Below are 25082 nucleotides of genomic sequence, written 5' to 3'. Positions count from 1 at the left end.
TAATTCTGAGCTTCTAGACACTCCACAGACATTTTTTGTTTGATTGATTTGATACTCCATATGCAGCTTTGTTATCCAGAGAGGAAGAACCCTAGTGATTTTTGGATAAAAAGTCAAGGTCACTACGGGACTTCATAGAAAACGTTAGTAGGCGTTCATTGTGAGGGGTATCAGTGATTCAGTTTGGCGTCGGCCATCGGCAAATGGCCGAGAAATATTCAAAATGGCCAACTAAAATTCACCAGAAAGACCATTTTGGCCTGTGAATTTTTCGTTATTCCGTCTGTATGGCCGATCGTTTTGAAGTGTTTTCTGGCCACGGGTAAATAACCGCAATCTGTCTTGGTTCGTCATAATTCAAGTACTCAGTCGATTATTTGTAAAGAAGATTTTGATTGGTTTTCGAAAAACTTCCGTCCAATCAAAATTACTTTGAGAAAAATGATGATAAACTGGTACCCCTGTTGATCTCGCTTCTCTTGTTTGCGTGTAGCAGCAATCTGCGGGGAATCAGTTTTGAAGAAAAATGGCTCCGCTGAAGAGAGTCAGGCTTGATGATGGGCATTAAACCCTATGAAACATCGGATTTTCCGGTCGCGGTAGCTGAGTGCTTTGTAACCGAGAGTTTGGGAGTTCGAGTCCTGCTTTCGTGTAAAACCTAAGATGTAAACATTTTTGCAGCATTGCTTCATATTTATTTAGGGCCTAACGTTTCTAACGTTTTCATGGAGTTAGGCCAAAATGGCCTATAATTTTTATATCATTTCAGCCATCTGTCCTATTAACTTGTGGAACCTTTTTTCATTGATTCATATGACGGACATCAGTTCCATGTAATTAATCATCTGTCGGCCACAGTTAGTTAATTTAGAGAATGTCAGTCAGTTAAAATGAATGGGCTTCACTGTGTACACATGATTCCTAGATTATGTTTAGCACGTTTTACTGGAATAAAAAGATTTTTTTTGCTGAAAGAAATTACTATGATTAAACTAAAAATCAGAGTAATCCATTTGTTAATCAATGAAATATAACGTTACAGAAATGAAAAACAAAATCTTTGTTCAAGAGTGCATAAGTTATCAAATTATGTTTAATGATAATAATAAATAAGATAATAATGATACTAATACATATATTCAATCTTCGGAATAAAATGTTAACCACAATGACAAAGGTTAAGATATCCCATTGAATTTTGATGACATGGTATTGATGAACGTTTTGGTGAAGAATATAAAGGTAGCAAATACAAGAACATAAATAACAAAATCCAATGGATATTTTCCTTTTCCATTATTCCATAGAAAAGAACTGTTAATTGTTTGAAGATCCATCTAAAAAATCACTGCCGAATATGACTTCATTAATTTGTATACAGATAAATGAAAACAATTCACAGTATTCTATGTTCTACAAATCTATGCCAAATGGTATGCAGCGATACTTTACACGACCCGGAAAAGGTTAGCAACTCCTGAATAAAACCACTGAAACTTCAGAGTTCATCTACAACGTGATACAGAGATCTTCGTCGTATATTTTTCAGTCCCTGTGCAAGAGCATCATAAAGAAATGTGTACTGCTCCTAAAATGCAATGAAATTAAGATTGTTAATTCTACAAGGATATTCTAGCTGTCTGAAGTTCAATATATGAATAAAAAATACACCGTACTTTAGTTTGTATGGAATGTGCTCTTTGCTGCCTGAGTTTGGAGACACAGTTAATGACATCTACACTTTCTGATGCGGATCCTTCCTCCAGCAAATAATCCAAAGCAATGAATGTCCCAGTCCTGCCGATTCCAGCACTACAAAACACCGCACGAGACAATTAGTGATCGAGTACATACAACTCCCCGTGAAATTAAACACATGAGTAACGCTCTTTTGTCATTCTTCTTTAATCGCCATAACAGTCATCACAAAACATGCACACTACAAACATGCATAAACAACATCGATTGTGCACCAAACAGCAACCCTTAAGACCCTTAAATGGCTTTCCAATTTTGTTATACCTGCAGTGAACAATTATTGGTCCGTCAGATTCTGGTCGGCCATTCTTGACCAGGTCACGGAAACACAAAAGGTTGTCCACATCTGCAGGGACTCCACGATCAGGCCATCCAGTGAAGTGATAGTGAGTAGTTTTTTTCATCTCTTCATCCTTAAAGACAGTTGAACAGTTTTTAGACATATTTTTAACATGGAAAAATGGTTAAGGCAATAATTCTAACTACAGTAAACCGTGCTTATAACGAACACGTTTATAACGAATTTACGCTTATTGTGAAGTGATATCTATTCCCCTGTGAGAGGAAAATGACTTGAAAAATTGTTAATGGGTATAACGAAAAGATAACTCTTACATATACAAGAAAAGTAACTCTTTCTCCCCAAGATGGCGAAAATTCAATTCATCGCCAAATTCGTTATAACGTCATAAATTCAAAAGAACAAAAGGTGGCGGTTTATCGAGAGTTGACTGTACTTTGTTTACATATTGCATATTTTGTTAATTGCAAATAAGAGCATTGAAGAAAAAGTTTACACCATGGGGGCACTAAAATAGTTGTTCCTTTTGACTGTACATGTCCGTTAGGCTCTTATACATACAGGTCAAGAAAATGCTTTCTTGTTGATCAGTTAAAAGGCAAAGACAAAGAACAGTGCTTCTATTTATAGAATACAAAATCAAGAGTAGGGCATACCAAAGGTGAGATCAGGTGCCTAGGAGAAAGCATCCCCTGTCGACCGGTCACACCCGCCGTGAACCCCATCTCATTAAACAAGCAACGAAATTAATTGTGTAACATATAGAAAAGTATTAAATAATTATTTATAGGTGACTCTAAATGAGAAAAGAATCTGATAAGGTAGGTAATTGCAAGGATAGCTTCATACGAAATATTCTCCGTTATCGTGGGTCGCATATTAGAAAGTGTGTGTGCACTGGAATCCCAACTTTAGCTGACTTCCTAATGCCCTAAAACTGATTTTCATTCTGTTTAGTTATGTTTTTCCCATCTGTTCATGTCGTAGTACCTTTTGCACAATTAGATATCTAATCGTGTACATTTCGTGTTCTTCTTGTGATTCTATACTAATCACAAATTCTCCAATCTCAATTTCTTCTTCAGACCAGTATTTCAGACATTTCATCTGCAAAAATATTACAAAACATGAAGAATGAATATTTTCTTTCTTGAATTAAAAAATAATAGTTCGTACAATATTCCCGTGGCTATTGCGTGTAGCTGTTTACCTTGTAGAGTAATACCATGAAGTTTAGATCTAAGTGAAAATATAACCTATCCCTAATCCATGCAAAATCAACACATGAATAACGACTATGAACTCTAGACCTTATAGAAACGCATCGATTCAAGAAAACTTTGAAAATAACGAAGAACTAGTTTCAATATGAATACATGTACAGTATTTATTCCCAAGAACAAATCATGATCTTAGATATGTTACTGCTTTTTATGAAGATAAATGTTCTTACATGGTCCCCCTCAAATAAGTTGGTCAGCATTACAATTCTGGAGGAATTTTCCTGCCATATCATCCTCCAGAAATCAACCAAGGTATTGGGAGTAAACGGTCCTACAAAGTAAAACGATCTCACAAACATGACAATTTATACACACACACACACACACACACACACACACACACACACACACACATATATATATATAAAAGGGTTCTATGATATCATAATAATTCAAAAGCATATTCTATCTACGTACCCAAATCTTCAACATACCCGAGATATAGTTTGATTTCCTTACGTATTATCTAGACAGTTGTATCACAATGGTTTAAACGGGCGTAAAGAGAGAGAGAGAGAGGAACGTACATTGAGAAATATGTTATTAAACATTATTATTAATGTAATAATTTTCTTCCTACGACATAAAAAAAAATAAAACAAGATATACAATTGTATGAGAAAAATGGCTCTAGTTCTAACAAAAAAAAAAAAAAAAATACTGGTTATTCTAATCATCCACATATATAGTAAAACCCGTATATAAAACTGTAGAAGAAAAGGTGAAGATAATGAACAGTGACCAATCTCATAACTCCTATAAGGAATTCCAAAAAAAACACACCAAAAAACCAGTTGGGCAAATACGGACCCCTGGATATACCAGAGGTGGGATCAGGAGCCTAGGAGGAGTAAACATCCCCTGTTGACCGGTCACATCTGCCGTGAACCCTATGTATATCTTGATCAGGTACATGGAGTAATCCGTAGTCAGACTCAATTTGCTAAGAACGGTCCAACAATTGGTATGAAACACGTCACAGTAATTGACCCTATGACAGGTTGTATTGGCAAACTAGATTGTTATAACGATCATAGAATTTGCGAAATAGGAGCGATTGATATTTCTGAATTACATATTTCTCTTGCTTCGTATATATTACACAACCCCCTTCGTATTCATTTACGTTTTCATGAAATGTATTAAAAGTTATGATAGAAATTAAAGCTATGTTTTCTATTTCCTGGTGCTTTGTTTTTCATTTTGTCACCTTGGGCTGCAATGTAAGCATGATCTCCTTCAATACCCTGAAAACAAAACGTAATTTAATGAAAGAGGTTTCAAGGTTGTACAATATAGAAAGATGAAAGGAAAGGAAAGCAGAGCCATATAATATTACAAGGTATATAAGGTCAATTTCATAGAAATACATGATTGTTGAAAAACTGTAATAGTCATTCTCTAAATACGATACACTCAAAAATGGAAGAGCCCTTATCCTAACCTCAACATAACAAGCGTTGATGTAGCCATTGCTTCCCTGTTCTTCGGAAGTATCAAGCACAACTCGACAAAAGTCATCTACAACATAATGATTGCATTTATTAATAGAATCAAACACTTTCATCCCCACGAAATACATTAGAGTTTCATTTTATAATGTATGTTGTATGTTAGCCTCATGATTATTTAAATGCAGATTAATCACTGTTCGTTATCATCGCCTTTCATGGAGTAGGGGTATTTTCACGGGTATGATGCTCTCAAAGATGCGCGTACATTCAAATAAAAACCAATATTTATGTATCTAGCTAGCTAGCGCGATGTCGATAACGACGCTCTTTACTTTCAAGATGCTTCTTTAAAATAAATAATTAAATCAAATTAAATTAGATTAATTAGCTTGTCAAAATCTAGCATATAAGGTCATTTCCATTATGTCAACACACATCCATACCCCTTTATATTATTAATTGTGATAATCCTATATTTTAATTGGTGCCTCCAAAATACTTGATTACAAAAACAACAAAAAAGCCATAAATAATACATGTAATAAGAGTACATTTAGTATTCTGTACAAAGTATCGTATCTTTCAAACATCAATTTCGAATGAGACACGGTATTTGTAATCAACATGAATAAATAGAGTGTCGTCGAAATCGACAGTGAAATGTCGAGTCTTGTAATGACAGTAGCGGTGTTTTTATATATATATATATATATATATATATATATATATATATATCGTGTTAGCTAAGTTACGTACATGGGTAAACATGTCTGTAGCGGTTTTTAGATATGTTTTCTTTCTTTACTGCTTCAGTGTACATTTCCATTAATCCAGTTGCAATTTTCTGAAATGTATGTTTTAACAATCGAGATAATCATAAATGTACACTAACGTACAATTCATTTACATGAAACATTCCAAACTTTATATTTTTCTTTAAATTGAATTGATTTGCGAATATTCAGATTGGAATCAAACCCAACTTTCTTTAATTTGATGAGAAATTTAACCGATGACTTATACCGCAAATTCCTCTTCCTCCAACAGATTGTTTTCCCGTCGAATATTGTGATATTGAATAAATGTATCCACAGGAATCCTGTTTGCTATAGTATTAGTGTACTCTACATCCAGTCTTTGAACCTCATCCTCATCGATATCATCTGCATGTGTTATTTCTTCTAGAAAAATGGAGTTGGCCTCGTCGCCCATAATATTCTGAGGTACTGGTACGTTTACGTACAGCTCTTCAGCTTGCTCACGTGAATGTGTAAGCCCAACTTTCTCGCTCGCCTTTAGTACTTTTAATCTGTTGTAAATGAATGTTTCTTCATCTTAGAACATCATTTGCAAACTATGAAAATCATGGATTCCTATAACTTTGAATAATTTTTTTTTTTGCATGTTACGCATTTCAGATAATAATTAGCATGATAACATCACACATCAATCACTTAAAAGCAAACACCACAAAACCATCTTCCTTAAAAAATAAACACCACACTAAATCATACTGAGCATGCTGAGATTGGTCCAAATGATTACAATTAGTGCTTGCTTGATAATTTGAATTATTGTTTATATGGCCTTTAGAGCATACCTTTTCAGCAATAGGAGGATAAGAAGCAGCACCAATATAATCATTCCAAACAGTATTGTCAACAACATGGTCTCATTGGTTCCATTGTTCGCTATTTTACAAGATAAAATGGGTACATATGTAAAATACAAAATAAAGCTAATTCTGTTACTAGCTGACCATACATCTGTATATAGATACTACATGTAATCACAGTGTATGTGTAACCACAGTGTAACATTAATGTAGTAGCAGCTCATTTCTATTTTGAAATTCTGTGAAACTTGAAGAGGCGTAAACTGACTTACGAACGGGATGACCTTCGGTCGTTAAACTCATTATTTGAGGTGTGGAATTGTGGTAAACGTTGGAGCAATTTTCACAAAGTTCACTCGAATTCACAGTAGATAACTTCCTCGAACATAAGCATGGCGAACCTTCACACTTAGAACAGTTCACAGCGTCCCTATTTATACATTTCTCTCCTTCGTATCCAGTGTCACATACATCACATTTTTGTGCACTATGGCACGCCACACAATTCAATATGGAGTCATTACATTTAAAACAATATGGCGGCTGGAAGAATCCTGTTTTGCATTTATAGCAGTGACCTGTTTCCTTTTCACAACCCCCCTCACATCCACGGGTGCATGATTTGCCGCAGTTCACCCCGTAGCGTCCCGTAGCACAAGGCTGGCAGGTCGAACCGTAGTGTCCCGGATAGCAGGAGTGGCATAACCCGGTGCTTATATCACATTTTCCATTAGAACAGTTGTAGGGACACTGTTTATTGCATGCGTTACCGTACCAGGAAGAGACAGCGCAAGCTAAACAATTACCATTAGCTGAATCACAGCTTTGACAGGAATTGCTGCACTGTTTATTGCATGCATTGCCGTACCAGGAAGAGACAGCGCAAGCTAAACAATTACCATTAACCGAATCACAGCTTTGACAGGAATTGCTGCACTTGATACACGTAAACTCACCCATATAGTGACCGTCAGGACAGTCTGCAAAATATGCAGATGCATTCTATATACAGAAAAACAGAAAATATGCAACGAATAGTTTAACAAGATGCACATATGTCTCCTATCCTTTTTTACATGCCAAATGATACATCATCTGAATAGAGTACACGTACTATTTTTCATGAACGCTAGACGCCATGTAATAATTACACAGAGCATTGTACATAGAGGAGTGCCTATTTTCAGTTTTGTTTGTTTGTCTTTGTTTTTTGTTTAATTTTATTTTGTTTTACTTTCTAGTCGACAAATTTTCGATTATAAAGAGAAGTTAGAACATGAAGTACCGACATTGTTGACCTACATGTATCCATGCGGCTTAATACCATAGTCGTAATGTTTCCTTATCGTTCCGATACTTACCTTGACACACAAGTTTCGTTAAAAAGTCTTAATCAAAAGGCATGTCTATTATGGTGTCAGCCTCAACTTCCCATATTTATGTAGTAGTATCTCATTATCATGTACAAGTGGTCAATTGATTCGATAAATGTTCTGCGTCTGACCAGTTTTTAAATCTAGGGGTATGTGTTTGCTTTTCTGTTAATTTGTATTCTTATATAGGAGAGTTCGCTATCTTTACCTTTCCGTTTTTTCCTAGTATTTCCTAATTTTTTCTCGTAAAGATATCGATCGTATTCTAAGATAATTTTTACAACGATAGCAGAAACGTTTACATACATGTAATTTGAGATCTACTGAATGAATTTCTTTGGATAATTTACAGTTTTACTTGATATCTTGGTAACATGTAATATCATTTCCAATTGATCATTCCTTGAGATAAGTATTTACCTTCAAATTGTACTTCATACAGTCGTAGGGGGCCTTTGTCTCTTCTTGTGATCGTGAACTCAGTCCCTTTCATTTCTTTATTACAACATTTTGAAATATTATGATGAAGTCTGAAGTTTGGGTCTAGTTCAAATTCTGTGCAGTTTTGGTCGACTTGGTCCCTAGATTTGACATTAACGTCATATGATCCTGGAATGAAAAAGACGATCAAGTAACCGAGATTTCGCATTTTAAAAAATCAAATACGAAAAGGTCACATATGACGAATAATCATAATAAACACAGTGCCTTTTGTAGACAACAAATAAAACGCACCTGCACTGACGACAAGTTCAAAACACGAAATGGACCTTTCCTCAAAAAATTCTATGTTCCAAGAGCTACCAACTCCATCGTCCGTTTGAGCAAATGTAAAGGGATCACCGTCTACTGCGCTCTCAGCGGCTGAGGTAATTTTTCTATTTCCGGGGTACAAAGACACTGCTTTATATTTTAAACTACGAACACCTTTAAAATAAAAAATAAATCAATTGTATTATAATATTAAAACTCGTAGCAGGCTACTAAGAGAAAAGATGGCTACTAGCAGGCAGCTACTAGAAACTGGAAAAGTTCGATACTAGTAGGCAGCTACTGCAAGGAAGAAATGCTAAATTCTAATAACAAGCTACAAGAAACAGGTTAATGGGTTGAGTATAGTTATCCATCAGGTTTGTTTGGACGATAAGGAGTTCCTTTCAAGTTGCTGGTTACTAAACAAATTAGTAGCTAACTTTACCGATCTGAAATACTGATTGGCATTGTGTCAGAGAAGACACAGTTGAAATGCTCAAACACTTGCAACTGTCGATTTCCATGAGAAAACAACAAGAATATATCTGTCACTTGCTTGCATGTGTGTTGTCATCACAGGCAATGATTTTGTTTAGGTTCGAATTCACATCTGAAGAGTAAATGTATGAAACTTTTAATCTAGAATACATAAGTTTACCGAGGAAAAATGATAATAAACCAAATGGTATAACATTCTAATCTCTATTTCAGTATATTCATATATGATCAATCTAAATCGCCACCTAGTTCATCTCAAAATTCCATGTAATTAAAGACATGTAGAAATCAATTTAAAAATACCCATTACTTTTTACTGGAATTTTACGTGGGCCCTGCCTTTGTACCACTAAACAGTTCAAGTGAGCTTTACTCATCATCAGTTGTCCTTGTCCGTTTGTTCGTCTGATTGCCCGTTACACATTTTTGACTAATTCTCCAGAACCACTTGGCCAGTTTCAACGAATCAATGTGTATTACAGGTTCAGAATTATTCAAATGAAGGATCACACCCTTTTCAATGGAGGATATGATTAAGTAATAGTGAAATTATGGGGGCGACTTTTGAAAATCTTCTACTCAAGAATCACTGCACCAGAATTGGAAGTTTTATGTGGAAATCTACAGGGAACTGTTTTCATAGAGTAGGAGGACAATAGTTTGTGATATTAGTATGTGATTATTCCTAGCTATATCAGGTAATGGTCTGGGGGTAGGTTTGGGCCACGATACGGTATCAAAAATTTACATGAGAATGTATGGAGAAAATTTGTACATCTTTGAATAAAAATGGGGCATGGGGTTAGAGTGACTGAATTCAGGTATAAAGATTTACATGATACATGATTCATGGATATAGTAGAACATTGGTCTTCCCTAAGTTGTGTAGATTTAAGTTGGATTAAGGCTTGACTCCGTTCGGCAGAAGCTTATCTATAATATGGGTTATAATATTTTCAGGGAATAAAGAATGTTTAGAATATTTTTTGAAACCATATGAAGGACAAAAGGATCAGGTGAGCATTGTGGTCCATTGTGTCTCTTGTTTACATGTATATGAAAAATATCCATGACTACGCTTAGGTCTTTGTGTTGGGAAAAAGTCCCAACTCTTCATTTTGTATTGCTGATAGAAGTTATGAGATTGATCACTGTTCGTTATCTTCACCTTTCATTAACATTATCCTCGTGTAGACTTGAAAGATTTCTTACATCCACTACATTGAAAAAAAAAGACGAACATAACATTATCATTGCATCCATATGGAAAAGCATAGTGCCTTTATTTTCTTGATGGTTACGAAAATTGGCACTTAACATTGGGCAGTTAGTATGATATTTTGTCTGAAATTCTGGACAAAATGAAAGGCTCCGGGAATTGAAATTATAAAAAGTTGATCACTTATATTAATGATTTGAAATCTAAGTTCAAATATTCTTTTATCCAATGGCCCCTCGGTTTCCTCAGCATAAATCTGTCCACAAAAGTTATACTCATTTGCGTGCACAACGTAATAAGACTTGCAGGTCAAATGTCCATAGATTTGAAAATGAAACTACATCGATTGAGATTAATTACTACATGAAAGGTGAAGATAACGAACAGTGATCAATCTCATAACTCCTATAAGCAATACAAAATAGAGATTTGGACCCGCGGGCATACCAGAGGTGGGATCAGGTCCCTAGGAGGAGTAAGCATCCCCTGTCGACCGGTCACACCCGCTTTGAGCATGTAATGGATGAATTCCTATTGATTGAAACATCAGTTTTTGACAGAACACTTAGAGATGGAGCACACGTTGGTCGAAAAAAAAAAAGAGTGATCAAAATGTCTCTTATTGAATCGTTGCATTATTTTTGGATATATGATTGATCATGTTTGTAACTAAACTGGTTGAATTTTTGCGTATCTAAAGTGCAACAAAAGTAATTGTTTATTTCTAATCTAGTAGCAATAAAACTTTGCATATCTATATTGTTAGAAGATATGAGTATGTATCAATTCAATGTAGTGATTGAGTTATGTTAACATTTTTGTTTTTATTTCACCTATACTACCTGCTGTTTGTTGACATGTGACCTAATTTTAAACCGCTGGGAGTTTCATGCCATACTATTTTAACAACGGCGTTTGGAAACGTAAATAAGTAAGGGAGGAGATCAAAAGTTCATCGTCTGGCAATAAAGTAAGTTCGCATAGATTTCATCAAGATCCCCCTTAAAACTAAATATGATGAATGTTGAAACTAATCGATTTATAACAGGTAAAACATATGAGTATAAATAACACTGAATAATTATTCTGCTGTTTATTCACAAATGAAAGTGTGCATTAAAACCATTAAATGTTCATTAAAATGTAATTAACAGTCACTTGTCTTATTTCTTTTCCCACTATTTAAGTGTAATCGATGTCGGATGACTTAAACTTACGGAAGTTTTTAACCCCTCTCCTCCTTACTATTGGAATTCAGATTTTAATCTGTTTTTTTAACTTGCCTTTTATAATTTATAGAAATGAACTCTTGAGGATTTTGTTTTAGTATAAATAGACTGTGAAAGGCGAAGATAATGAACAGTGATCAATCTTATAACTTCTACAAGCAATACAAAATAGAGAGTTGGATAAATATGGACTGAGAATCACTCTGCAGAATTACATTCATTTGGATATTACATTACCTGGCATGAACTTATGTCGAAATTTGGACTTAAAGACCCAACTTTAAGTTAACGCCCCCAAATTTTACCTGTGTGGTGATCAATGATAAGCCACCGGTCAATCGAACTTTTAACAATAGAGCTTAGGTTGATTGACGTGTGCAGAGACTGTGGTCTACTGCTACCTGAGAAAGATGTTTTGATAATAATCAGGGCTAATGATGACTGGCAGTCTTTAGATCTCAAGGAAAGCCCCAGTATACCTGAGTTTTGATAGCATTGACTATTTTAATGGCTAACGTCCCCTACACAATGCAATTTATCATTGAATTTTCTCTCTCCATGTATATACATGTATTATAGATTAAACAATCAGAATAATAATAATAATAAAAAAACAAAACAAACAAACATAAGTTATTGGAATATTTTCTATTAATGATTTATTTTGACGTTATAAAAAAAGGAACAATTCTTTATTGGCGCAGCACATCAACATGTAATGATTATATTGGTTTTGATTTTGACTGCGGATTTCTCCGTTTACCTGATCAGGATATAGGGCTCACGGCGGGTGTGACCAGTCAACAGGGGATGCTTACTCCTCCTAGGTACCTGATCCCACCTCTGGTGTGTCCAGGGGTCCGTGTTTGCCCAACTATCTATATTGTATTGCTTATAGGAGTGATGAGATTGATCACTGTTCGTTATCTTCACCTTGCATTGCCAATGCGTAAAACTGTTACAGTAGCAAAAAAAAATTTGCTTCTGTTTGGGATACCACATGGATTATAAATTACACAATCAGAAATCAAACAATAGTGAAATAGCATAAACAAGTAATTGAGATATTTCTCGGCTTTATATTTAGAGAGAGAGAGAGAGAGAGAGAGAGAGAGATGTAAAACTGTAGCAATAATAAAGATAGATGAAGTAATATGGCATGACAATAATGTTGCATACGTATGACAATAATTACTAATTTAGTCAATGATTGAGAGTAAGGGAGAGAGAAGAGAGACTAGTTATGTGTCAGCTTCTGTTTGGGATACCATCGTTACACAAACACTACGTCCACAGAAACCCTAAAGAGAGAGAGGAGGGCGTGTAGACTTCGTGTCAGATTCTGTTTGGGATACCATACCACCATTACACAAACACTACAGCTACAGAAACCTACAGACGGTCCTTATTGAGGGGTATCTTTATCATTCTTCATTTGGTTGTACATGTACACAGATCTACTTGGATTTATTCATTTTCTCGAAACATGGATATTTTACCTACTACACCCACGACACCGCGAACTCCCAGGACACCAGGAAGTGCCCGGAAACGCCGGGTAATATTATATTTAGGAAATTATTTATATACGATATATAACATTTTAATTAGAAGTTTTGAAAAGCACAGGTTTAGAAATGGGCTAAACCTGTTATCTACAATACATAAATATGACGAAGTTTGAAAGTTTACGGGAAATAGAACTGCGGTATGCATGTAGGTAGAAATTTTATTTATTTATTTTTATTTTTTTGCACAAATCAAGACACTAAGCATAATTTGTGATAACCTGAGAAGTGTCCTGTGTATATCATAAAAATATACACAGCAGCCGATCTCTTGGCCAGGTAAATAACATTGACCATGGATAAGCTCCGCCCACATTCAGTGATCCGTGAAGAAACCGTACGATGTTTTTTTTTGGGGGGGGGGGTCTTTAAGTCTAAGATTTACTCATACCGTGATTGCTCAAATACATGTAGAAAAAAACTCAAACTTAATTGTTGAGATTTTTTTCGAGAAATTCAAGTCCGAGACTGGACTTCACGATCGATTTTGACAGCACTATAAACAGGCTTATTCTCGTGTTTGTATTTTCATTAGATAATCAATGAATCTATATCAAACATGTTGTTAAAGACAATAACTAGTAATTTCTCTATTGTATGTCTATTGTACAATGTTCTGATATCCACAATATATATATATATATATATATATATATATATATATATATATAAAAGCACTGAAAAGGCCACGACACTGTTGGTTATTTAAAACTCAAATTTTCGACGCAACCCGCGTCTTTATCAAGAGACATATATTACATAAACAAATAACACACAAAAACGACAAGTATCGATAAACTACATTGGTGAGAAGAGTGATACACTATTGTACTGAGTGATAAAAATGGTGGTGGTTACGTTGTAAAGCGTGTTTACTGACTATGGTTTAGAGAGTTTGTACCATGGTCGGGTCGGGATGAAAATAAAATTATTCTTGAAAAATTACAGAAATCAGAAAAATTTAGAGGGAAAACTTACAAAACAATGTGATTATGGAATAAAATGGTGGGAAGATAATGATATGGAGTGATTAAGTTCAAAACAATATTAGGTAGTCCGTACCATTGATGATTCGGATATGGTGAACAGCGAAAAATAATGATTGCCAGAAGAACACGATTAAACAACGAAGTCAATCAAAGGACACTGATCTAGCATTAAAATCAACAATCGAATAGGTGAATGGGAGAGAAGTCTAAGGAAAAAGATTCAATATTATTTTTCAAGGTAATATATTTTTCAAGGTCAGACAAATTGAAGCCGCATTCTAGAAATTCTGATATCGCAACATAAAGAGCTATGCGAATCCAAATTTATGTTGATTTAGAATAATGTTTTACCATAGTTTAGAGGTCTTAAGATGATATATTAATAAAATACTAGTCTTCAAGGTCAATACATTTTTTTCCTTATTATCATCCCCCCTTTTTTTATTTTAAAAATGAGAGGGAGAGAGAGAGAAAGAGTTATAAAATTTCATAATTGTAATGATTTCTTATGATGTTCTAACATAATTAGGAAGTATTGAAGGTCAAACAACAATCGCAAATCCTGGGAATCCTCGCTATGGCTAAACAAGGAACTCTAGGTTAAATAAAGGAACTCAAGGTCAGAGCCTTGAAACCGGGGAAACGAATTGTATTTATATTAATCAAACAAAATAAGATATCTTATCGGGTGAATTTTGGCGATTAGGCTATAGAAACTGATTTTAACTAAGGATTTATCCTGGATTCATGCGCGTGAAATCATTCAAATTATTCATTCCACCTGGACGGAATGATTTCAAACGGTGCATCCAGGATTTTTCCGTGCTCTTTCTCTCTGCATCGGTCCATAATGGGTTATGATCAATAACAACCACTTGCATGTCTTGCCAAATGTGACCTTCTTTGTTGAAATGTTCCCCTACGGGTTCGGTCACGCGTTTGGTTTTGATGGTTGATCGGTGGTTGTTGGTCCTAAGTCTGATGTTTGTAGTTTCCCCAACATATATATATATATATAAAGCACTAGAATGACCAACGACATGAACAATTGGAATTGTCAAATTTTCGGGACAACCTGTCCCTTCGTCAGGACGGGAAAGGATTACATTATGGAGAAAACACATAATAAGCACTAAAGCTACACTACAAAACTAGCTAAACACTTTTCCAGCGGATTACATGTTGCAGGCTCTGTTATTAACTCAAAAAAGAATAAGAATCAGAGCGTGAACTCATCATGTCTGGTCACTGTGGTATCAGTCGATAAAGTGTGAAATTCCTTAATGGACGAACTAACTTGGCCGATCAAAAGGTGAAACAATTAATCCGTACATCGTGGTATTCTCCCCTAGATCAAACTATTGAAAATCTAAATTTCAGATAATAGTAAATGAAATTGGCGTAATGTCTAAACTATTGGTTACTTGTAAGAAACTAAAAATGGAACTTGTTGATGAGTGCCAACGATGTTGGCAGTGCTGGTACTGCTATGCATCCAGTTGGTGAAGCAAGGCAATGTATCGTTGGTAATATGAGGGGTAGCATGTCGTTCCGTCCCACAGTCGGTCCGTCCCTAGTCGATCCGTCCCATGGTCGATTCGGCCCATTTTGCTTAGTCGATCCGGCCCCTCCAATTTTTTTTTTATCAAAGATATAATAAATGAATAATTACCTAAGACAAAGTGACGTTTTTGCATATATATTGCAGCTAGTTATCAAAATTAGATAACTGACGATGGTGTTAAGTAGATTTATAGCGAAGACTGCCCAGTAGGGCCCCTGCTATTAGATAACTGCCGAAGTTAGACGTGTAAATAAAATTGTTTATTCAGGATTTATAATTTTTGTTTGAAGTGCGATGGTTATGAAAATGTGTGCTCATTAACTATTGTAGAAACATCGTTATTTAAATATGTATAGCAATCAATGTAAATGTGTGTCCCCTGTCCATTGATCATTGTGAAAACACCTGAATGAAAACAGTTTTATAACTGCATTGTTGTGCAACCGTTGATAATTAATTACGAGCTTACAGTAACCTAAATATTCTTTGTATTGAAAATGAAGCCCATTTTATCGAATATTGTGATGTGTATAATGATCTTTGAAAAAGCTGTCAAATATCAAAACATCATATCATTGTCATCCTACCTGATGACAGAAGATATCAGCGGCACACACACCATGAAGATAAAATACGCAAATGAATTAAACCAATTCAGTACTGTAAATAGCTTGGAAAAAAGTAATTATTTTTTTCTGGGCCGGATCGACTAGGGGACATATTAACTAGGGGACGGATAGTCTAGGGACGGATCGGTAATGGGACTAATCGACTAAGGGACGGATTGATAATGGGACGGAACGTCTAGAAAGCAATATGAGGCGGTACGCATATATCTTAAGAGAAATAAAGTTATGAAAAATAAACCGTTGTCGTTGATCAGAGGGAGAATAACATTGTCATATCAGGAATAGGTTTAGCCAATGTTCATTCTGGCAAAGTCAATCATTTTGTTCATGCCGTTAGGACGGAATGAATTTAGTCTGTGCATCCAGAATTTTTCTTTTTTCTTTCTATCTGTGGAGCTCCAGGTTTGGTTGTGATCACTAACCACGACAGTCATGTCTTCCCATTTGTGGCCATCTAGGTTGAAATGTTCTCCAACAGGCTCAGTGATTCTTTTCATAATTATGTCGTTCAAAAAAAGTCATTCTTTCAAATCTCTCAAAAAACACCACAAAAAAGCCATCAAAACACAACATCGCGTGTCCAACATTCAAACATACATTGAACATAACATTATACCTAAAGGGTTTTGCCTCAATGTCACCCCTAATATAGGGCCAGTATCTAGAGGCTTTCAGAGACGTTGGAGCTCTATCCTGAGGAGATGTTCTATGCAACTGATGTCACTCTGTCTTTCTTGGGATCAGCACAAGTTAGGGCAAATTGAGAGTGACATCATTTCACTGGAATCATCTCTCCAACTGGATACCACCCCAACTGAATTTCAGGAGGCTTCTAGAATTATAACCACTTATAACACGGCCTTGACTTCCGATCTGGAAAAGGTCCAACAAAAGAAATTCCAGCGTGATGGCATCCTTGATAGAAACAATGAAGCTCGTACACACCATACTGAACGATCTTCTACTACCATCAAGAAGAATCGCTCGAGACGCTTCAAACGAAGGAAAACCATCACTATTAACGACAAAAACTCGACTGACATATGCCCGGATTTAAATGTTTCCAGTGTCACTCTCTCGAATTCTGAGACTTCTCTTCTTTCCAAGGGCCTCAATTTCTGCCCTACTCCACGTGAAGTCAATGATCAACAAATAAGAGAGGACACTAGAGCATTCTTCTGCCGACTACGGCTTAAGGAACATTTCTCCCACAAGGACTCCAAAGATAACAGTGCCTCCCCATCCCAAGATGCTATTGACATTTTAGAGAAGCATCCTCTCTACAGACCCAAAAGCACTTGGGAACCACCTCCAGGCAAATGTGGAGCTTTAGAGTCTTACATCGAGGCGGTCGAGGAAGAAATAAACAAAATCCTTTTAAAGCCGGATTCAACCCGAGATAATCTCGGCAAAGACGAAAGGTCGGCAATGCAAACATTAAAAAATCGGGATAATATTGTAAAAAGACAGACAAAGGTTCTACTGTTGTTGTCATGGACAAAGACAAGTACCTAAACGAGGCTCATAGACAGCTCTCAGACGAACGCTTTTATAAAAAGTTACAGTCTGACCCCACCGAAGAGTTCTCTACCAAGATCACCGAAACCCTCCAGCAAATGTACAAGGGCGAGATCAGTGACAATATTTTGGGAGCGCTTTGTCCTAACAACTGTAGACCAGGACTATTCTATCTACTGCCTAAAATTCACAAAAAGACATGCCAGGCCGTCCTATAGTCAGCGCCATCGGACATCCCACGGAGAAAATCTTTGAATTCATTGATTTACATCTCCGTCAGCACGTAGAAGATTTACCATCATACTTGAAGGACACCACTGATTACCTTAATAGAACACCCTCATCGGGCCTGCCAGACCATTCCCTCCTTGTGACCATGGATGTTACTTCACTTTACACTAACATTCCACATGACGAGGGTACCGAGGCGTGTAGAGAGGTTTGGAACAATAGGGTAATTAAATGTCCTTCAACCGAATCACTCATTCAGCTTTTTGAACATGTCCTCAAGTTCAATAAATTCATGTTCAATGGTGAACACTACCTGCAAATAAGTGGCGCAGCTATGGGAACAAAAATGGCACCATCGTATGTCAACATCTTTATGGGGAGACTGGAACGTAGACTTCTACATTATTCACCAGTTAAACCTCTCAGTTGGCTACGTTTTATTGATGACATTGAGATGAAGTGGGTTAACGGTCGTGAAAGCCTGGACGATTTTATCGAGATGGCAAACTCTTTCCATAATTCCATCAAGTTTACTGTGGAAATTTCCACCTCAAGTAACACTTTTCTGGATACCACAGCCACATTTAGAAACGGGGAAATTGAGTTTAATCTCCACACCAAACCCACTGACTCTAATTTATACCTTATGCCATCTAGTTGTCATCCACCCCACACTTTAAAAGGTGTACCTAAGGGTTTGGCTACGCGAATTTTTCAAGAACAAGGAACAATCCTCAAAACTAATCTCACTAACAGAGGATATGATCCTTGCAAGGTACAATCCGCGATTGATGAGATGTCACTACAGGACAGACAGTCCCTCCTCCAGTATAAAGAAAAACCTCAGAATGACAGGGTTCCATTGGTCACTACGTATCATCCCGCCCTCAAGAACATCAACGGTATTCTGAAGAAACACCTGCCCATTCTGCATGCCAACAAACGAATGGCTGGTGTTTTTAAGGAACCGCCGATGGCATCCTTCAGATGTCCCAGAAACCCGAAGGACATGATAGTAAGGACCAAACTGGATAACCCTTTACCCAATGGAGGTTTCAAAATATGCTCAAAATATATATATATCCTGGTGTGACCGGTTTTCGATAGTGCAGTACTATTTTTACATATTTAATATATTCAGCAATTATTTCTCACCTGAATTTTATCTGTTCTAATCAATTAACTCTATCTAATGAATATATGCTGTTTTTTGTTTAAAACTATCAAAATCCAGGTAGCATTTCAACTTTCGTTAGATCCGCCATAATCAAATTTGTTTTGGCTGACGTCACCTATTTTCGATAGTAAGTATGGCGCGCTGTTAGTGTTAAAACAACATTAAATAGAATGATTCTTTTATTCTGATTTTTTCGACCAAATTGATTACATTAAATAATGAACAAATAAAGCAACTTCAAACAATTTTCAATAGTGGTGAAGGTCCTGAAGACACACACCCAATGTTATTACGCCCATTTATCATATTTTAAAGTTGTCTAGGGGACTTGAAACATTTGGCAGTAACAATTCAGCATGGACACTCATTCCATATTTTACCGACTGGAAAGCATTGCCCAAGGCCTCTGGATCATCATTCTTATAATTTCCTCTCTGGATGGAAAATATCTGCAAAGAAATAAACAAGAAATCAATAAAAACAAATTTTAAAACGGAGAATTTTTTAAAAAACGTATGGTATTATGACTATAATGCGTTTCCATACTGTTCTCTTGAACCGATAGTTCACCCAAAGAGAGGCTTATCTATTTTTAGAACACAGCTTTGAGTTTATTATCAGACGACAGCATAGGTGAATAGGACGCTGTTTTCGACGGGAAATAATCAGATTTTCATTGTGGTTTTTTTTTGGCATTGGGAAAAATGGCGTTTTCAGAATATATGCATACAGAATTGTAGTCTTACCTCTTTGAAAAGCGTAATTCTCGATCTTTTTGGCTATCTGACACTTCTTGTTACTGACGCTGATTTTGGGAAAAACATTCCGAAAAATGACATTACAATTATCGAATGATCGTTAAAAATAATAACCTATCGAAATTAGTATACTATCGAAAATAGGTAACGGCACAATATATATATATATATATATATATATATATATATATATATATGTGTGTATATGTATATATATATATATATATATATATATATATATATATATATGTATATATATATATATATATCCAATAATAAAAGTAAAGAAACACGAAACTCGAATAACATTTCACTGTTAGCGCCTTCGGCTTTAATGCCTCTTCAGACAGTTATAAAATGAAATAATATTGCTAAGTAACGTCAATATATCACGACGTAAGTAATTGTCCTTTGTGACGTCATAATAAACTACACCAGTAGCGGTATAATACACACAATATTTATAGGTTATAGACTTTGTATGGGAAAATATGACGACCGAGTTTTTTGGCGCGTAGACGGACCGAGCTTGTGAGGTCCGCCCGCGACAAAAAACGAGGTCGTTATATTTTCCCATACAAAGTCTATAACCTTTTTATTATATACTTTCAATTTCATTTAGAAACTTAAAATAATTTTATTTTAACAATTTCTTTATTGGTTTAACCGAGTAAAAGATGAAAAACACGAAAAATTTGAAAAATAAACGGCTTAGTGTATTGATTGTGACGTAATGTTTGCGGGCCGGAATGTTTCCGGGCATATATCGTGTGATATATGCCCGCAAACTTTTAAAGAAAAAAGAAGAGATGAAATCGAAAGTATATAAATTGGAAATCAATTACAGAGTTCAGTTCAATTTTACACAGTTATTTTCTATCAAGTTTGGGATTAAACAATTTTATAAAGTATTCCTCCTTTGTAACTCTGGAAATTTCGCAGTCATTATACATTTTATAAAATGGAAATATGTTGAAATCTCCATGACCACAATTGTCAAAATGTTCGGAACACGGCGAATTTCTGATACTTGGATCGCGAATTTGCTGCTTGCGGACGCGCACACGGGCGTTCACTGGCGTTCAGTTTGTTGGTTTGTCCGATATAGTTTTCCTTACAGGTAAGGCAGGTCATACAATATATTACATTTTCGGATTTGCATGTCATGTTAGAATTTGGTGTACATTTTTTTGCCGCATTTAAGAATTTTTTCTCTGCCTTCCTCTAGATGATTACATGTACCGCAACGTGAATCACCACATTTTTGCACGGATTTGGAATTTTCCGTAGTAAATCGGGCGCGCGTTAGAATTCTCTTCAGATTAGGAGCCGGTCTTCTGCTGTTTTTTTTTTATTTGAGATTCTTTTATCAGGTTTTTGAGATTTTGGGATTGTTCTAATATAGGAAAAAAAAAAATCTTCTAGCTGTTCCAAAAATATTGTGGTTGCGTGGGTTATGCGTAATTACAAAAGGAATATCGTTGTTTACATCGTTTTCTTCGTGTCGGGAGTTTCTTAAGATAGATATAGGTGTGTTCCGTGCTTTGGTAATTCCGTCATTAATGAAGTTTTCCGGATAATGTTGTCGCCGAAGGTATACTTTCAATTCCTCCAGTCTTTTTGACCGTAATGAAGTATCCGTAATTATTGTACATATCCGTCTAGCCATGTTGTATGGAATGTTACGTTTAGTATGGGAAGGGTGGCATGAATGGAAATCCAAATATTGATGTGAATGCGCGAGTGAGGGTGCACAAATAACAAGTAAAAGATCCTAGTGTGCGGAACACCCCATGTAGTGAACATTTTGCGGAATGCGGGGGTGGTAAATATATATATATAATTTTTTTGCATGAAATAGAAATTTTTGAAACTGTTGAAATAAGAAAAATTTCCATTTTAATCAGTTTTATGTATTTTGTATCCTTTTGTTGACTGAAAATGTGATATTTTCTTATTTTGACAAGCTCGGTCCGTTCGCGACAAAAAACGAGGTCGTCATATTTCCCATACAAAGTCTATAACCTTTTTATTATATACTTTCAATTTCATTTAGAAACTAACAATAATTTTATTTTTAACAATAACTTTATCGGTTTAACTGAGTAAAAGATGAAAAACACGAAAAATTTGAAAATTAACAGCGTAGAAATTTGATTGCGACGTAATGTTTGCGGGCCGGAATGTTTTTATTTATAAAAGTTGTAAAAACTTTTAAAGAAAAAAGAAGAGATGAAATTGAAAGTATTTAATACTTCTCTATATTTATTTCTAACGTCTTTTCTATGATTATTGATTAAATCAAACTACATTGTATATTCAATAAAAATTAAAGCAGTTTTTTTTTTCTCACTTTAAACTATCAATAATGAGAATTTAAATGAGGATGGAGCTACCTTAAATGAAATAGATCTATAAAACATTTAACACATATCGTACAATTCAGAAGTTCTATTCAATGAAAAACATTGACCAGATTCCAACAACGTAAAACGTACATGAAATCAATTTTGTAAAAATTTGTAAAATTTATACCAAAGCTAGACTTTTCTCATTGTTATGACATTGGTATGTGGTTATTATAAATCAGTAAGGATTTGAAAAACCCCACAACTTACCAGTACTGTTAATGGAAAAAATTAGAACTAGGAAACACATTGCTGCTCCTTCTATTTCCATCTTAATAAAACGATACACGATGGATCCGATAAACGCAAAACACGACAGAAACAGAAAACCCGATAAACGTTTCCCGATCTGTATTTAAGTTTAACTCCCACAACTTTATGTAGAACAAGGAAAATAAAATCCCGGAAGTTTCTCACTTTAGGGATAGATTATGTCTTTATCAATGAATGAAACGGAAAGCAGGGATACCGTGGTACAGCTATGCTTATTTTTCAAAAATGTTCTGGATCCTCAACAAGTTTCATATGGTCTGAGAGGAAGATCCGTCAAATTCTAATTATATCTCAGCAAATTGATGATCAAATGGGGCCAAATATAAACATTATTAATTACGGCAATCAAGAAGTCATGTTACAAAAGAATCGGGTCACTATTACTTGTGAAAGTTATAGGGAGTTGAGCGAATCTGGAGAACAAGCTTGCATAAGATACACTGGGAAACAGGAAAACAACAGATGTTATGCTTGAGCATTTAAAGAATTTATTTGATAGGAGTTCGGGGTATTTAGAAGAGCAGGACAAGACTGCTTTTAAAAAAATATATCTGCTTACCAAGTATCAGAGCATTTTTCACTTACATTAGATGACATAGATAACTGAACGGGTGAAGCACAGGCTGAACACTGGCATCGCTGTGCCACTTAGACAACCCTCCAGGCGACTTCTCATAGCAAACTGAGTTATAAAGAAACAAGAAGTCGAGAAAATATTACAAATCGAACTTTTGCCTAGCCCCTGGACCTCAAATATAGTACTTATAACATGGAAAAAAGGCTCCAGTAGGCTTTGTATAAACTATAGGCTACAAAATGATGTAACCGTTAAGGATGCATATTCATTGCCGAGGGTAGATACATGTTTGGAAAAGATCAAATATTGCAACGTTTGACATGCCATAAGTTTTTGGTCTTTGTTCGTATTATCGGCGATTTATGAAAATAGTTTTTAAAAACCATCTCTTCATACGTTCTCCGAAAAGAATACCAAATTTGTATGGACGGAGGCTGCAGACAAGGTATTTACAGATTTCAAAAGAAGCTCTGACTTCAACTCCTATTCTAGCATACTCATTACCTGACTTGACGTTTATCCTACACATTGATGATTTTGACTTCGGATTACTCTGTATACCTGATTAAAGTATACGGCTCACGGCAGGTGTAAGCGGTCGACAGAAGATACGTACTCCTCCTAGACACTTTATCCCACCTCTGGTATACCCAGGGGTTCGTGTTTGCCTAACTCTGTATTTTGTATTACTTATAGGAGTTAAGAGATTGATTACTGTTCGTTATCTTCACCTTTCATGCTAGTCACAAGTCAATCGACTCAATACTTTTCTCAAGTTCAAGACAATGTACGCGTATCGCATACAAGAGCAAGTCGATGAACAGATACGAAGTATTTTACTACATAATGAGGAAGGAGCTACTTGCAGTAATTCAATCATTGAAAACATTTCTTTAATATTTGTATGGACAGAAAGTATAGCTGAGAACTGATAAAGCTGCAGTATCAAGGATAAGGAACTTAAAGAAACCAACTGGACAGGCAGAAAGATGGTTGAAAGAATTTCGGACTTAGAATGTAACAATCATTGTAGACCTGGACGTAAACACAACAATGCGGACGCCTTCTCAAGGGGGTCATGTTAATCGTGCTCAAGACAGGAAAAAGAAAATGAAAATAGTAGTGACGATGATAACAACTTAAACGATACTTCAAATATCAACAAAGTTATACAGTTTGTACCAGAGGAAGTGACAATCACATTTTTAGTACCCCACGTGGTTTCATTCTGAATGGTTGGCAGTCGGACCAAATAGGACAAGCGCAATTAGATGACCGAGATATAGTTTTGGTTCTAGCTTCTATAGACGATCATGACAGAGTGTCTCATGGTATATCAAGTTTAAAGAAATTATGGAGGCAATGGGATATACTGCAGATAGAGAATGGAATCCTTTACATTTTCAACAGTGACATTGTATCCATTGAATAAAATTGTTTGTTTTTTTTTTCACTACTGAAAATAACATCTCTTGTATATTACTATACAACATTTAAAATTTTTAATCAACATGTTCTAAAACCAAAGAAAATGTAATGAACAGAAAATTAAATGCTTATTTCACTATTAAGACAAAAAAATTTAAACTAAATATTATCACTTGTGCTTCGCATTCATGAATATAATTTAAAAAATAATGTCTTACTCGTGAAATAAATTCCACATCGAACTACAAAGCATTGACTGTCTTCTATTTACAGAAATTTCTATAGTGCAGATGTAGAGAAAAGGTGTCTTCAACTGATAGTCCCAAAGAGACTTCAGTCATCAGTGTTAAAGACCTTCAATGGCCTTCCATCAGCTGGTCAACTAGGAGCAGGCAAACTGAAAAGTAGGATTTAACAAACTTTAATGACCACCCACCAAATCGGCCATTGACGAGTAATGCAAGAGCTGTGCTATATGT

The 25082-nt window shown here is 35.5% G+C and overlaps 1 protein-coding gene and 1 long non-coding RNA gene across 3 annotated transcripts; both read right to left on the bottom strand.

Annotated features, from left to right (window-relative positions):
- Window positions 1–1075: 1075 nt before the first annotated feature.
- On the bottom strand, window positions 1076–22806 carry LOC125669744 (receptor-type tyrosine-protein phosphatase kappa-like). 2 transcript variants are annotated; one of them, XM_048904475.2, is made up of 14 exons: window positions 22536–22806; window positions 8520–8711; window positions 8205–8393; window positions 6684–7391; window positions 6397–6487; window positions 5820–6105; window positions 5553–5640; window positions 4787–4863; window positions 4553–4589; window positions 3513–3613; window positions 3050–3166; window positions 2023–2171; window positions 1677–1812; window positions 1076–1588 (listed from the first exon to the last, which is right to left on the bottom strand). In XM_048904475.2, exons 1-14 carry the CDS (start codon window positions 22594–22596, stop codon window positions 1499–1501), a joined length of 2322 nt encoding a protein of 773 aa, XP_048760432.2. In that variant the 5' UTR covers window positions 22597–22806; the 3' UTR covers window positions 1076–1498. The 2 variants fall into 2 exon arrangements, with proteins under 2 accessions (XP_048760432.2, XP_056019407.1); XM_056163432.1 differs by lacking the exon at window positions 6684–7391 and having other exon boundaries at window positions 22536–22766.
- On the bottom strand, window positions 19325–20062 carry LOC125667305 (uncharacterized). Its single transcript, XR_007367124.2, has 2 exons — window positions 19906–20062; window positions 19325–19608 (listed from the first exon to the last, which is right to left on the bottom strand). It is a non-coding gene; the product is annotated as an uncharacterized LOC125667305 (long non-coding RNA).
- Window positions 22807–25082: the final 2276 nt, after the last annotated feature.

The sequence above is a fragment of the Ostrea edulis genome, chromosome 4 (genome assembly GCF_947568905.1).
Source record: "Ostrea edulis chromosome 4, xbOstEdul1.1, whole genome shotgun sequence".
NCBI lineage: Eukaryota > Metazoa > Mollusca > Bivalvia > Ostreida > Ostreidae > Ostrea > Ostrea edulis.
Note: the sequence above shows the minus strand (reverse complement) of the source record. Positions and strands in the feature narration are given on the sequence as shown.